This window comes from Rousettus aegyptiacus, unplaced genomic scaffold (assembly GCF_014176215.1).
Source record: "Rousettus aegyptiacus isolate mRouAeg1 unplaced genomic scaffold, mRouAeg1.p scaffold_m13_p_13, whole genome shotgun sequence".
NCBI lineage: Eukaryota > Metazoa > Chordata > Mammalia > Chiroptera > Pteropodidae > Rousettus > Rousettus aegyptiacus.
In genome coordinates, this window is record NW_023416288.1 from 38,664,707 (window position 1) to 38,681,271 (window position 16,565).

A 16,565-nucleotide genomic window follows, 5' to 3' on the forward strand; every position below is an offset into this window, starting at 1 on the left:
GGCAGAGCAGGTTCCGGGGACCGGATGAAGCTCCGCAGCAAAGAAATGGCAGCGCAGCGGTTGGGAGCGGTAAGTGCGCGGGACAGGACGCTGACAGGGTCTGCCACGCTGTGCCGGTTCCTTAAAATAAATCAAGCTCTCTCCAGCGAGATGGATAGATGATTGATGATAGACGACAGATGATAGATAGATAGATAGATAGATAGATAGATAGATAGATAGATAGATAGATAGATAGATGATAGATGACAGGTGATAGATGGGAGAGAGAGACAGAGCAAGGGAGACAGGGGGAGAGAGAGAGACCATTAGTTCTGTTTCTCTGGAGGACACCGACTAATATGAAGGTATAATAAAGAATCTGGAGAAGATGGGAAATGTAGATAAGTGGCCATCGAGTAGCTTGAGAGGACCCAGGAATCAAAGAATCTGCAGGGATCATTTTCCATCCACACCACAAGGAAGGTTTGAATGCCAATGACAGTTTGAGAAAAGCATTGCGAGCTCAGGAGTCACCCACACGCTATGGTGTGTGGTGAGAGCTCGCTTGGCTCCTGAAGGCTTTTCCCTCCATGCATCTAATTGTGCTCTTTGACCCAAGCAATCCCGGGCACTTGATGACTCCTGAAGGCACCTGCCTTGAAATTCACACACTTTCCCCTGTGGCGAAATCGTGAAGAATCGTCCTGCATTCACACGCATGCCTTCTTTGCAGAGATCCCCTCCCGGGTCAGTGTGGAAGGGAATGTCGGCCTTGGCCAGCAAGTTTCTCTCCTCCACCTTCCTGCAGCCACTGGCTCTTCTCCCCAAAGAGGTCATTGTGGAAAGGCCCCCTGACCCCGAGTCAGAAGCCCCGGGTGACGGTACAAATGTTGTCAGACGTGTTATCTCCAGCGAGTCGCTTAACTGCTCTGAGTCTCACTTTCTTCTCCTGTAAAATGGGCATCATCAGGCCTCCCCTGCAGGGCCTTGTAAGTCCACAAGTTACAAGTGAAAATTCCTTCAAAAAGATCTTTGAAGACAGGGACTGTGTTTGTTCACTTTTTTGGCACCTTGCCTGATGCCTAGCATGTACATCACCATTAGAAGTTATGAATGAATGAATGAATGAGTGAGTGAACCGCCAACATTACACAGTGTTTCTCAAAAAAGAAAAGTCGAATTAGAGCTGGTGATTCCTCTGCCTATAACACAGTCTTTCAACTTTTCTCTTTAGACTAATACTTTTGGCAATTGTAATAAGATGACACTGAATTTGGTAAGGTATTTAAGCTCGGTTTAATCCTGACTTCCATTCAACTTGCCCATGCCCTCTAAGGCATAATATTTCACTAGCAAGCACTGTCTTAATGCCCAGCTATCCACAGTGGTCACTAACCACTGCTGCGTCATCTCTACATAAAGCCAGCTTCGTACACATGAAGCTCCATCATTCTCCCAAGAGAGCATGAACGTGGCTCATAACAACTATGGAGGGGGACTTGTGACTCCAAAACTCTGGGGAAGTCCCCTGACCAGAGCACCCAGAGCCCGAGGCATGGAACTCCAAGGTACCATGGCAATTCCACAAGCTGACCTCCCACACCTCTGCGGGAAAAGAAGTCACAGGCATCTTGGGAAATGGTGTGTTTGAGCCATTAGTTTCTTCCAGTTGTAAATATCTCTGACCTTTATTTCGTGAGCCATTAGATTACTCGGTGCCTTTGCGTCACACAAGCATGACTCACACCAGTACCCACAGGTCAGCAAAGGCAAGGCACAGACACACAGGTTCTCAACAACAGTCCCGTAGTCGCCTATGGGACTAGTAAGTCACACAGACATCGGCCTCACCAAAACCGATTCCGTTCACGGTCTGGAAAGGCGCTGGGAAGTCTAAGCATTGGGAGTCTCGTGAGAAACCAGGCGCGAGAACGACGACAGCGGCTTTGCGGCACTCATCCCCCAACGCCCGCTCTCCCTCCAACCTGTTTCCGTCATGACATTCCCACCTGGCTCTGGACACGAGGCCACGTCTCCTCGCAAACCCCACCACGCGCCACTGCCAGTATTTTGGGCCTCCCTGCTGGATTCCTGTCTTTCCCGCAAAGATTTTACTTAGACATACTCTATTGATTCTTCTCATTTCAGACTTCCTTGAGAAGATTCTAGCATCATGCTTCCTGGGAACCAACAGAACAAAAAAAAAAATAATAATATTTATCGAACACCTGTTATGTGTCAAATCCTTATTACTCTGCGTAGCTAACCTCTGCAACAATCACCCAAAGTCTCAGTGGCCTGACACCACAATAATGGTTTATTTCTTGCTCATTACAAAGCCCAGTATAAATCAGGAGCTGGGCTTTATTCAGTGGAGTTACTCGGGGACCCAGTTTCCTGCCCTCTAGGTACTCCGCCATCGCTTAGGTCCCCAGCATCCTCCACTGGATGCTCTATATCTAGTCGGCACATGAAGAAAGCGGAAAAAAAAGGTGGAGGACCATGGAGAAGGATTTTAGGGACCAGGTCTGGAAGAAACACAGATCCCTCCTCCCACATTACATTCACCGGAAATTAGTCATATAATTAATTGCAAGAGGAGTCCAGGAAATAAAATTAGGAAAGACAAGTGAATTTGGTAAACATGGATCCTTTGAAACCCTATCCTCTCCATTGTTTTGACCAAATTTGACCTCCAGGTGCAGACACGGTTTATACTTGTGTGAGAGCTGAGGAATAAACCTACTCCAAATCAGAGCTGTAACCTTCCCATCATAACTCCAGGTTCTGTCATTTAAATCACCTGAACCCACCACCATGCTATAAACTAAAGCTTTGCCCCGGAAAGAACACCGCTTCTTCCTCGTCTTCATGTGGTCTGTTGGTGACGTTATCACTTACAGGTTAAGGGTATAAACAATTTTACAGTACAGTACAGCCCTGGCTTTAGAAAGCAAGCCAAAAGTATAATTCATTTAGTAGTTGAAAATCGCATCATCTTGTGATATATGATTTTATTCTTTCTGCAGCTAGAAAACATAAATATATAGAAACACAAAAATGCCAGTATGTTAAGAGGCAAGAGGAATTACAGAGAGAAACTTGGTGAAGAATCTTTAGTAGGTCAGGAAAATTTGCCACATCAAAGATGCTTGAAGAGGATCTGGGGAATAGGGAATTAGAATAAATACAGAGCATCCAAGGTTACAACTTGCACAGCAGTAAGTCCCAGATGGTTAATCCGTTACAGGTAGAGTCGGCACACGCCTGCGCCTGGACATGGGGAAGGGAGCGTGGTTTCTTACGGGTCTCACATGGGTTGAGCCACCATGTGCCAGGCTCCGTACTAAGTTATTTTACACATGCATCTCATTTCAAGCCCTCCAATAACAAAGAACAGAATGATGGAGTTAGAGTTTCTTACCGTGGATCTGAAATCCCCAGAGAAGGGAACTCCTCTCAGTGGCAACCTTGGCAACAGAATTATCAAGAGTACCACGAACGCTAGAACAAAAGGGAACAGACAGGCATCCCCAAAGGGAATTTCTGACGCCAGAGCAGATCCAACTATTTGGCAAAATAACTGGTAATAGAGAGATTCTCCTCCATCTGTTGTCCACGGGCAGCTAAAGTCATCTAGGACTTCCTGCCAGCTCAGTGATTCACCTCAAACGAAGACAAGCAAACATGGACCCACACATCCACACAGCGAGCTACATGCACACCGCACACACCACTTTTCTGTCCTGAATGTGGCCTCTGCTGGTGAATTTGGTAAACAGGATAAGGATGCTGGTGTTTTGGAGAAAATATCACAGAACAACACAGTTAGTGAGAGTAAAGAGACACTATATTTCAGGGGGAAAAGGAGCAAATTACGAAACGGGATACAATGTGGATGTGATTCTGAAAAAGATACGCTTCAGAAAGACAGGAGAGAAACACACAAAATTGGTGACAGTGACTATGTTGCGGTGCTGGGATGAGAGGTGCCTCAGTTTCCCAGAGCCAGCGAGCTCAGGCTGACCCTAGTTCCTGCGGACAGAGACCGGCTGCACCCTAGTGGCCTTCCACCCAGGGTCACTGGTGGAAGTTACTTTCTTATTTATGTGTCCCCCAAATTTTCTACCACGCTCGTAATTTTTAAAAAATAATAAATATTTTTAAAAGTCAGTTGCCAACACGGACATGGGTATCTAAACTAATTACTGGATTTTTCATGTTTAAAACATTTCATAATTTAAAATGTATATTAAAACAAAATATCCACAGCCAGATGGATGACCCATCCCTAGACAGTCAGCTTCATGAGGGCTACATCTTTCATTTACAAATGTATTCCAAGTACTTAGAACAATACCTGGCACTGAGTAGGTGCTGAGTGGATACATGAATACTCTGGCTCTGACATGTGGAAACTAACATGTCAGCCTTTTAGGTCAGGGATGTGCTCCAACCACCCTCCGTGAGTCAGGACAGCAGGGTCCATCTTACCACCGATGGAGGAAAGAATTCATGCCCATTGTCTAAAAACAGATGCCCCTCCTTTCAGAGTGGATTTTTTCATCCCTCCATCAAACCAGGACCTGATGGAAAAGTCCTGCTACCGCATCATCAGTAATGCGACACCTTATCTGTTGGCACTTTGTAAAATATCGGGCGTATTCCCCATACAAGGCGAGCTGATGCCATAAGAAAGAGATGCCGGACCCGTGTGCTTGGAACCCTAAGGTATGGCCATGACTTATAAGAATCTCCACGGGTGGGAAACCATGTCCCTACACTGACAAGATGACTGAAATCTCAGAATCACAAGCAAATTTTTCCAGATGTTGACGACGCTGCTGCCCAAAAACCCTACCAGAGAATCAGACTGTCTGTATTATCATGATAAAAGAAAGCAGTTATAGTTGGCAGCAGGTGGGAGTATTCATGATTTAATGCTGAGATGTTTTTGTCAGGTATTTAAGTTACCAAAAGGTATTTTTTTTTCCATTGTGATAAATTCTTGTGCATACATTTGGCAAACTAACAAAGAGCATTTGGGAGAATGGAGGCAATCCGGTTTCCTCTTTTCACATGAATTGCCTCTTGGATTAATTAATCCTCTCTGATTTTGAAATTATCTTTCAACCACAAAGCATCACCCTTGACACGTAGCCTGCGCTCAGCTAACAGGTATGGGATCAACTCAAAATGTGTGACAACTACTGCCATTTGCGACAACATGGATGGACCTTGAGATAATCATGCTGAGCAAAAGAAGCCAGACAGAAAAAGCTGAAAATCACATGATATCACATATACGTGGGATATAAATCTAAAAACAACAATGAACAGGACAAACGAACAGAGATTCATGGACACGGACTATAGACTAGTGGTTACCAGAGGGTAGAGGGTTGGGGAGGAGGTAGACGGGGTAAAGGGGGTCAAATATGGGGGAGGGGAGGGTGAAGTGGGTAAAGGGGATCAAATATATGGCAGCTGAAGGAAACTGGACTTTGGGTGCTAAACACACAATAGAATATACAGATGTCAAATGATAATGTGCACCTGAAAATTATATAATTGTATTAACCAATGTTACCCCAATAAACTCAATTAAAAAAAAAATGTGTGACAACTAGGAATGTAAGAGCGCACATTGGAAATAATAAGAAATGGAAAAGGGTAAAAACGAGGTGTTAATTCAGGGATTAAATTAAAAGAAGTAAGGGGGAAATCAACGGGTCCTTCCGGCAGTTTTCTTCATTTTCAATTCATGTTTGTCAAGGTCATCACTGTGGTCCTGCCACCACGCCAGACCCTTTCACTTACAGAATTGCCTTTAGGCTTCACAACAATCCCATGTCACACAAAGGAACTGAGGCCGGCTACAGCACAGTGAATGTCAGATCAAAATGGGGGCCATCTGACTCCTCTCTGAGCCTCCATCCACCATGGCTGCCTCTCTTCCGAAAGGGTAAATAAAGTTCCAGACGCTGCCATCTGATGGCCCTTCTGTCCACTCTTACTGTTCCCACCTCTTCCCTTTTAAATAAAGTCCACGGAAATAAGTAAGCAGGGGGAGACGGGTACCAGCGAGAGCCCACAGAGCGGCCCTTATTCCTTCCCCAGCCCCACCCCTGGAATACAGAACTGTGCCCCTGGCATTCACCACCCCCGAGCTGCCCTGGAGGTACCATCGTCCCTGGGGGAGGGAGCCTCTCCCCCACCTCCATCCTCCCAGGGATCTTAGGTGGGCGTGGTTCCCAGCCACGGCGCTGGCACGGGCCCCGGGCACATCAGCTTCCTGTTGCACCAAGGGAAGCAAGAATTAACTCCAAGCACTGAGAGGGCGCTCGCCCAGAAATCAGCAGCCCCCGGAGCACCGCAGACCTCCTTCCCTGATAATCAGAGGGACCCGCGAACCTTCTCGACAGGAACTCTCTCGGGAAGGTGGGGAGAGATTCGGCTGCCTCACAGGAGTAGGAGGAGGAGAAAATGCCAAGGGCACCCAGAGGCTCAGCGCCCAACCCTGAGGAGGCCAGGTTCTGGGGTCACTGTCCCTGCCTTCAGGCAGCTCACAGTCCTGATGGTCTAGACCCCCAGGTGAATAGATGATAATTTAACACGACGCTGAAAAAAAGGGACGTTCAAGGGCGCCCTCCGTCCAGCTCGCAGTTTCCTGAAGGAGGTCACATTAACGCTAGTCTCTTCTTTGGAAATAAGAGTCGATAAGAAGACATGAGCAAAAGTCACAAGGCTTTTTCCGCGTGACTCGCGTCATTTTTACCCTGACCACACTCACATTATTTTCATCCTACCCATGTGTGTGTGCATTGCAGCCAAGGTCAACGCCTGGCCGCTGCCCTTACTGGCTGTATGACCTTGGGCTCTGCCTCAGTTTCCTCATGTGGCTGTTGTGAGGAGCAGACGACTCGATCCAGGAACGGCGCTTGGAGCAGCGTCTGGCATGAAGTAACCACTCGGTGCACGTCGGCTGCCGCTCTCACTGTGGTCCACGTTGCTTTCAACGTCAGCGCACTTTTGACGCAGTGATCTGTGTGTGTGGCGGGGGTGGGGGGAGTCCTGAGTAAAGGGACAGCGACCGGGTCAGAGGGCGCAGAGGTCGCCCTAACAGCTAGATGGCGCCATCCTGGCACCGGAACTGCTGACGGCCGCTCCTTGAAAACCCCGCAGTCTTGGAAGAAAGCTCCTTTAAATCCTTACTGAGTCCAAGGCTCCTTTCACATAAACAAGGAAGGAGACAATGTGACAGATCAGACAGAGGACAGTTAGGGTTAACTTGGGGATACTTAAAATCCCAACAGAAGCTCCTTCTGAGTGTGATTTAAAGTGTGTGTGTGTGTGTGTGTGTGTGTACACATATATAAAATAAAAAAATAAACCACCTCTCCACACTCCAGAGTCTCATAGGGTCCCTCTGTGCAAGATCCCCCCAAACTGCCGCCACCCACAGCACCAGGAACCTCACTGTGACAAACTGGGCTGCCAGGCCCGGCTCCCGCCCCGGGGTGCTGTCCGCCCAGCTGTGCGGCCAAGTGACCACAGCCAAGGGCAGCGAGCGCAGAGGCGGGAGGAAAGCGGGGAGACCACGGCATGCTTAGCCGTGAGGACCACATTCAGATGGACCGCATGCGCCTGGACGGCTCCCCCTCCGGGGCGGCGCGGCCTGCTGCGTGGCCGAGGCGCCTGCGCCCGGCGCGGCTGCCTGGCACCTGCGAACGCTCAACAAACTCCCCAAGGGCGGCAGGTGCAGCGCGAAGCGCTAGATTCGAATCCCAGCCCCGCGGCGGCTGGAGAAAGCGGCAGCGCTCCCGTCCTGGCGTTGCGGTCACTTCGTGGGACCTGAACGGTGCTCGTGCAAGGGCAGAGCGAGCAAGAGCATTGGGAGGATTCCGCACCTCCGGTCGCGTCCCCCGGGGCCTACCTTGCTCTGCTGCGCCCTCCGGCTCCCGCTCCGTCTCTCCCGGGCTGTGCGGCTCCCCTGTAGCCTCTGTCCTGGCTCCTGCCTCTATCAGCAAAGAAAAGCAACAAGTCCAGTCAGGCCGCTGAAGATCACCAAGGGAGCGTGGCCTCGGCGACCCAGCTGGGGTGTGTGATGCAAGTGGCCAGTTCTTACTCTGGACTTCTGACTTCGGGGAGTCGACCTACACCCCTGTGCTCAGTTCCCTGCTGGCTGGCCTCCCGCCCTTCCCTCATCCCTGCAACATCCTTACGGGCCCCTTTTCTCCTCTCACTCTCTGGGTGACAGTGATGGCGTCCATCCCCTTGGGTGTTGACTCCTTTCCCACCAGCACATGGAGGGCCTGAGCTACCCGGGCAATGGGCAAACCCCTCGCCAGAAAGGGGACCAGCTGGGAAGGCGACCTGCGCTTACTCAGACCCCTGGAGTGATCCCCCATGAATTTTCCTGGTCCCAGGAGGCAGGAATAGAAAAGTATGCTATGGAATCTCACTGGCCACAATTCTGAGTGGTTATGGCTCCTGTTTTTCAAGTGGAAAAACAAACTCAGCCAGGTTAAGTAAAACGCCCAAGGTCACAGAGCTCTTAAGTGGCAGAGTCAAGATTTGAACACAGGTCCTCGACAGACCCAGTGTGCTTTCTCTCTCCCCACAGCCACCCCTCTGGTTATGAAGACTGAAAAGTTAAGTCCATTCTAAAGTCCAAAGACTCCCTGAAAAAATCATGAGACTCCAAGATGTGCCAAGCTAAGAGACTGGGCATGTTCTTTGATAAAAGACCAAGATAATAGCTTAAGCCTTTATTATAATATTGAATTCCAGTACTAATTATTTCCTTGGGATCCTGGTGTTACCAGGCTGATGTATGAATAAAGATGTTTATTAAAGCTAAAAAAAAGAAAAAAGAAAAAAAAAGAAAAGAAAGAAAAACACTCCTACAGAAGTTTTTCTTAAAATGGTGTTTAATTGCACCTAGTTTATGATGACTAAAAGTATTTTCTCTTAGTTTTGTATAGTTTTTATGTTGCCTGAACATAGATAAATAAAATACAATTATACATTTTCTTATCCCAAAATCCAAAATGAGCCCATAGATAAAAGACCCCCTGCAATGCCATGGCCCTAGACACAGCGAAACCTCCCTGACCACAACCCACCAAGCTGGGGAGACGGGAATCAGCGGGTTTTAGGCCAATTCAATGAGTGCTAATTAGCCTAACAGTGACTCTTCAACCCATTAATCCAAAGATTATTGACTCACTAAACCTTCATTTGTAATACTATTTTATAAAGTTCACAGATCTGGGATTCACTGAGACCACTCAACATACAGTAGATTTTTAGAATGACAACTGCTTGTGAATTTATGTATCTCGAATTTCAAGTATCACGTCTGTCACAAATCGGAAAGACTTCATAAGGACAGAATGGGTTTTTCCTGCCCAATGCATTTTCGGACCAGCCTTCTACTTTTTTCTATTCTGCTTGGTTCATGGATTTGTTTCCTTAACAGAAAAGAAGGAAAAGGTGGAGGCGAAGGTAACATGCAAGAAAGTGTCCTAGGACTACCGTCACACTCGTCCTTCCGGGAGAGCACACGCGCGTGCGCACGTGTGCACACACACACACACACACACACAATCACCTACATTCATACCCCTGCACGCATTCGCAGAATAAAAGTTTCATCTGGATGTTAATTTAAGAGATATACGGCACATGTAATACTTTCTGGAATAAAAGGATTTCACAGAGTGAGAGCAAACAAGGAAGTATTTTTTGCAACTCTCTAGGGAGCCTCCGCCACCCTGCCACATAACATCACCACAGCGCTCCATGCCACTGACACTCACGGGACTTAGAGGTGGGCATCCTCAGCCCTGTTTACAGAAAAGGAAAGTGAGGCTCAACGTGAAAGGCGCCTCTGGGCCCCAGGTCACCCACTACCAGGTGACAGAGTCCTGGTGCAAACTCAGATCCGTCTTGCGCCAGAGGCTCTGAATTGGGCAGCAGGGGTCGGACCGAGGACAAAGGTCGCGGCGGTCCTCCTCTCTTGCTCCGATCCCCTCCTATCCGGAAGAACAATTGCTCAATGACAAAAGGAGGAAAAACCTCAGAGTGATGTCTATCTCAATCACGGTGCGGGACCTAAAAAAAAAAAAAAAGGAAGAAACTGATCCTCCTCCCTACTTTCGTGAAGCGGAGATTCGGGAGAGGGAAGAATCAAGGGTCGCGATCCCTCCATCATCGCCGAGTTACAGCGCGGTGGCTGCGGAAATGCTGCCGCGGGGCGTGGGTTTCTCCGGAACGCATAAAACAGCTGCTCCGGAGCGGCAGAACGTTCTCGACCTCCCCCTGCTTTCTCTCCAAGTGCATCGTTCGATAATTAAAACCTATTAGATTCCTAAAGTCAAACGCTCGGTGACACTTCCGTAGACACTGGGGAGGACAGGAATGGAATTTTGACGGCACTCCTGCTACTACCTTGAGATGAAATCAGATCGATGCTAATCATTTGTCACATCCAGTTTCTATATTTACCGAATGGCCTAACTTTTGGAGAGCGGGGTTCTTTCCGCGAACGCCTTCTGCAGTAACCGTTAACTTTCCCCAGCTACCCGCACTCTAAGAACACATCGTGCCCTGTTGCAAACCCATAGGTTGTTCAAAGCCACTTACCTCGGTCCACGAGGATCACTCCCTTCTCCAGCTCCATGTGCACTTTTGCGCATATAATTATGATTTCATATACATAATAAATGCATTTTAAAAAGTACCGTTTGGCGTGCGCCAGACAATATAGTGACAATCGAAGACAAAATAAATACTAATAATAGCTGAATTCGCCTAACGCTTACTAAGGGCAGGTGTTTGCTCTCGGTGCGTTCGTGCAGATTATTTAGCCCTTGCACTCTATGAGGAACGTGCCGCTGTTATCCCAAGCCTGCGGATGGAGTATGCGGGAGTCGCTCAGTAGCTTGCTCAGGATGACTCAGGTCCTAAGTGACGGGACCAGCGTTCGGACCTAGAGCTCCTGGCGCTAGAGGCCTCCCAGGGGCTCTCACGGCACTCAGAGTTCACCCAGACTCGTAACCACAGCCTCCAAGTCCCCGCGTGATCTGGCTTCAGGCCACCTGTCCAGCCTCATCTCACACCAGCCGCACTCCCCAGTTCTCACGGGCCCAGGCACGGCGGCCCCCCTCCCCTCCCTTGAGCAAGCCGAGCCCCCCTGCCGCTTGAGGGTCTCTGCATATACTGTTCTCTCTAGTTGGAAAACGACCGCATGTCCCATCCCCCGCAGCCCAATTTCTTGCACATCTAACTGCTATTAATCCTCCTGGTCTCAACTTACAAGTCACCTCCTTAGGCGAGAACTCTTACCTGACCTCCCTCCTAAGAGGTTATTTCGTCTGCAGCACCTACGTGGCTACACGTAACGTTTCTTTATTTACTCGTTCGCGTCCTACCTTCTCCACTAGCTTATGAGATCCATGTGGTCACGGAAATGACTCTCTTGGTCACTACGGCATAACTCAGTGCCTGGTACACAGTAGGAGCTTAATAAAATGTAATCGGCTGGCTGATTTAATAAACAGTACCCCTGTTTATTAAGTAGTTCTTTCTCACTGAGGAAAATAAATGAAACATGTTCTGAGGCGTTTAGAGGAAAAGCATCATTTATCGATCAGCCTAGCCACTGTCTCCCGAGCACCTCCTCTGGACGACAAGAGGCCCCTCGGACTCCACAAGAGAAACCACATCAGTGCTTCCTAGCAACCGCCAGTCCGGACGACCTTGAGGGGCCTTGGGCTTCCTGCTCCCCGCTTCTGACAACTTGACGCAGGTTCATCCTTACTTCGGATTTGGAGCAGGGTGTAAGTAAATTTGCCCAGTGTTTCAATTCAGAAAGTTTGGAAATTAACACTCATAAAATATGAGAAATTGATAAGAGAAAAAATAATAGCCATCCACGCTTCTACCACCCAGGAAAAATCGACGGATCTCCTCCAAGTTTTTGCTCTTTCTTTATTCCTTTATTGTCAGTGTTGTTCAAAGGCTTGGGAGAGGACGTGTCTGGAACTATGAAATAGGGCATCTGGGGGATTCTCATTACTCAGGCCTGCATTCTGGGTGGGAGGGAATCAAAGTCCTTTATGCTCGTAACTGGTAGGAAGGGCTTGGGAATGAATTGGAAAGAGACTATGAAAAGCTTCAGGGTTTGGGCCCGTTTCCAGCTCACTTGCTCAAATCGCCCTCCATACCTCGTCTCCTAGGGTTGTCGCCAAGGAGCCTGGCAGTACCCGTAGCAATTCAGCAAACACTGTCCTGGAACCGAGAGTAAGTACCGTATCTCACAGAACAACCAAACAGATTCAGAAGCCATTATTTGGCCATCTTTCCCAGGAGATGGGACACTGTTTCGAAAAAGACCCAACCGCACAGGACACCTACCATATGCTGGCTACAGAGCTGGCCACCTTCGTTAACTTACTTAATCTTCGCGTTGGCCCCAGAGGTAAGTGTTGTCTCTGTTTCACAGGTGAGGATGTTGAGGTTCAGTGAGGTGAGTGAACTGTCCAGGGTCCCAGTAAGTGGCTTGATCAAGCTCGAACCCAGAGCTCTCTGGCTCCAAGGCCTTATGTAGCTATACTAAAGATTTCACCCCAGTCACGAACCATGGGAAATACCAGAAGGAAGAAGAGAGCAGGAGGATCTTTCCTGTGCTGGACTTAAAATTGCCCTTGAACCCACGGTGCTGAGCACAGACTACCTAAAGGGTTCTGGGGAAAACACCAAATTAATTGAGATCATCGCAGGGTAAGATTAGTACTTAATAGACTAGCTAACCCCGGGGACACAGCCTCGATACAGCCAGAATTTCAAACCACAGTCGTGTCTCTCTCTGAGGATGCATTTGGATGTCGAGCTCCCTGCCGCCTCGTTTGACGAGTGTAGGTTAAATCATCCACTTTCAGGGAAGAAGCTGGGCCATGGAGAGAGGGGCGAGGCCAGTTCTGGAGCCCCAGGACAAGATTCGTTCCACCGCGGACGTCAGCTCCAGAGGGAGAGGTCAGAGGCAGGGAGGGCGTGGGAACGGGATCGCCCCCCGAGCTCGCTTCGTCCCCGGGACATAAGTGCACAGAGTTCCCTAGAAACACTATGGGTGGGAGGGAAGCTATGGCTGAAGAGCCAAGAAGCACATCTGCTAACCAAGGGGAGTTTTCCAACTAAAACAAAGAGGCAAGGACATCGGTGCCTTGGGAAGACCGTCCCGCGCTCTGCCTTGCCAAGACCCTGGCCTTCCATCAGCTTGTGTACTTTGCCTCCTCTCCCAAAGCTGAAGTTAGGTATGTTGCTGTCCTTTCAAGTTCAGGACAGGCAGCCTCCAGGGTAGTGACAGCTCCACCCCTTGAAATGACCAGAAGAGGCTGGATGACCACTTGAAGGGGGCACTGGGGACGTGGCTCGGATTGACACGAGGCATTAATCCAGTCACTCATTCAAAGTCGGCCACTGTTTAGGGAGCCGCGCCGGTGTGCGAAGCAGGCCTGATTGCTCCGCGGGATGGGGAAGACGGGCGTGAAAACGGAGGCGGAAGGAAACAGGTAATGGCCCACTGCAGTAAGCGCCAAGAAGGAAAGAAGAGCGGTTACGAGAAACAAATAACAACAGGGAGAACGAAGGACTTCGAGGGGCCTTTCAAATGTATGTCCTGAGACAGGGGGCTGTGGCCGTTGGAGGCCCGCCTGGAAGCTGCCCCATTGCCCGGGGAGAGACGACGAGCCTCGAGCCAGGTGCTGGTGGGAAGTGGAGCAAAGCGATCCACCTGGATGCATATTTCGGACATAGAACCGGCAGGACTCGGTGGGACTGGAGAGGCGAGGGCGTGGAGGGGCGAGGAAGAGGGAGACGACCCCCAAGTTAGGACCAGACGAGATCATCTGAAATCGTGAGCTTGTGTTACTGTAGAGATCGCCAGACTGTGGGGCTTCGAAACCTGGGTTAGCAGGCCGGCCTACCCCTTGGTGAACCACAGGGCCACCAGGGGCACAAAAGCCGTTGCTACCCCAAATCTTCCCCATGTCATGACTGGAGGGAGGAGAAAGCGAGGTTTGACCCTGGCGCCCCAAACTCCCTTTCTGTTCTTCCCCACTGTGCCATACCTTTCGGAACCCCAGGACCCTCATGCTGCCTTTACCACTGCTAACCTGGCACATGAATCTATATATTAAAAAAAAAAAAAAATCCCTACAATCAATCCGAAAAACGTAAACTACCCAATAGAAAATAGGCAAAGATCTGAACAGGCAGTTCACAAAAACAGGATATCCAAACTGCCAGTAAACATATGGAAAAGTGTTCCACTTCATTAGTCATCAGAGAAACACAAAACAAAACCATAACCAGCTACCACTGCCTACCCACCCAGTGGCTAAAATGAAAAAGACTAACAATACTAAGTGTTGGCAAAGATGCAGAGCAACTGAATCTTCCATGTATCATTTATGAGATGTGAAATTGCTACAACTTAGTACTTTGAAATCAAGTGTCTGGCAGTATCGACTAAAGTCGAACATGTACACACCCTACGACTCAGCAATCCACTCCTAGGCATTTATACAACTCAACTATGTACACATTTGTGCCAAAGGACATGTATGAGAATACTATTCATAATAGTCAAAAACTGGGGGAAACTCGAATGTCCATCCACAAGAGAATGGCTAAACTAACATCATCGTGACATATTCATCCAGAGGAATGCTATACAGAAATGAAAGTAAACTACAAATGTCACATGTAGGAACACAGACGAATCTCACTAACATCATGTTGAAAAGTGAAACCAAATGCAAAAAAATATATATTTTCTATGATTCGATTTATATAAAGTTGAAAAACAGGCAAAATTGGTGAGAAAAGTCCAGAGAGGGGAAACCATCGGGATGGGGCCATGGTGATCGAGCCTGGATCTGGGAAAGTTTCTCCCAGGCTGGTAATGCTCTTTTTCTTAATCAGGGTGCCAGTTACATAGACGAGTCCATTTTGTAAAAACCCATCAACCTGTACCTTGTGATTTGCCGATATTTAACCATATTTATGTTATACATCAATAAAAATGTGCTCTAAAACGTCTGGGAAGAGTACTTGCCCATGGTAGCCTGAGGCAATATGGCTGCAAAAAAATAACCAAAATCACAGTCAAGATAAACCAAGGTCATGGCCAACCAGTGCCCAAGGTTCACGTCAAAAGAACGATTTATGAATAATAAATAGTAAAAGCATTCTGTCTTCAAATATTAATTTACCGAGCATTTTTCAAGTTTTTGCCTTGATATATTGTTATTATCGCATTTGGCTGCCAACTTTTGCTCTGGCTCTAGGGTCTGGCTGCATCTGCAAAGGCATTATTATCACATCCCAGTCAGGTACTCTTTTTAGACACAAAAAGGAATACGCCCATCTGCCCACAGGATATGTACTGTACATAATACAAGTACGTGACTCCAAAACAATGAGAATGATTCCTGTAACCACCCACAGAATCAGTCTGATTATGTTATCGTCACACCTGGTCCCTGTGTGCATGCTCCTTGCCACCGATTGCCCATTAAAGTCCACAAACTAACTGAAAAGCTGTACCGATCAGCCAACACTTGTGCCGTATAACAAAAAAAAAAAACATGCTTTGGGGCTCACCTCTTATCCATCTATGCGGACGAGTGATTCAACCCTTTTCACTCAGTTTCTGCTCGTATAAAAAAGAGAAAAGATGATCTACATCATGGGACTAGAGCGAAAATTAAATGAAATCATTTACAGGAAATTTCCTGGTTGTATTAAGCCCTTAACAAATGCTGAACAGTCGTCGTAATATCTAGCAGATGTTTTATCTTGCGATGCTACCCATTTTAAAACAACACATTAACTGTCTATTTCCTCCATAATTTAATGAGGACACACGGTCAGCTCTTCTGAATTTGCTTCACAGACTGGACGTTTTCAGAAGATGATTAAAAATATGCCAGACCCTGTCTTTTCGGAAAGAAAAGCTGACAAAGATGAGCAGGAAAGGCATCGGAAACTTAACATTGAATTCACGGAACAGACACTTTTTTCAGGTACGTACACTAAAAGTGAAAATAAAATGAATCGCCAATGAATGGTTCAATCAAAAAAAGGTTCAAAAACAGAGCGATAAAAATAAATCAAATTTCTTTTAAGAAAACTCAACTATCTCCAGTAACAACACATAATTACTGAGAAACAGTAACTTCAATTGCAATTGTCTAAATAAAGACCTTTAATTTTTCAGTAACTGAAACTATATGTTCTTTAAAAAATGTTTTTCCTGAACTGTATTTTTTCAACATAATTCCATTAACATATTGTCCCCGTGTCTGATTAGAACGTGAACTCGGATATTCATTAAGTAAAGTATGGCACATCTATATAATAGACATTAAAATGTAACCATAAAAGTCATATTTTTAAAGAATATTTGATGATTTGGGAAAATGTCCAGAAAATATTTCAAAATGGCAAAAACAGAAGTTATAAAATAGTACACGTCCAGTGTAATTACGCTTCTGTGATACATATGTTTTTAC

The 16,565-nt window shown here is 47.4% G+C and overlaps 1 protein-coding gene across 4 annotated transcripts in view; it reads right to left on the bottom strand.

Annotated features, from left to right (window-relative positions):
• Positions 1-16,565, bottom strand: part of PDE1C (phosphodiesterase 1C) — a 454,332-nt gene that overhangs the window by 382,529 nt on the left and 55,238 nt on the right. For 3 of the 4 annotated variants that reach the window (XM_036230466.1, XM_016160230.2, XM_016160237.2), the window contains exon 2: positions 7,919-8,002. The exons of the other annotated variant lie outside the window; for it this stretch is intronic. In XM_036230466.1, coding sequence (XP_036086359.1) covers positions 7,919-8,002 — 84 coding nt within the window. The remainder of the gene's footprint in view (positions 1-7,918; positions 8,003-16,565) is intronic. 4 annotated transcript variants of the gene reach the window in all.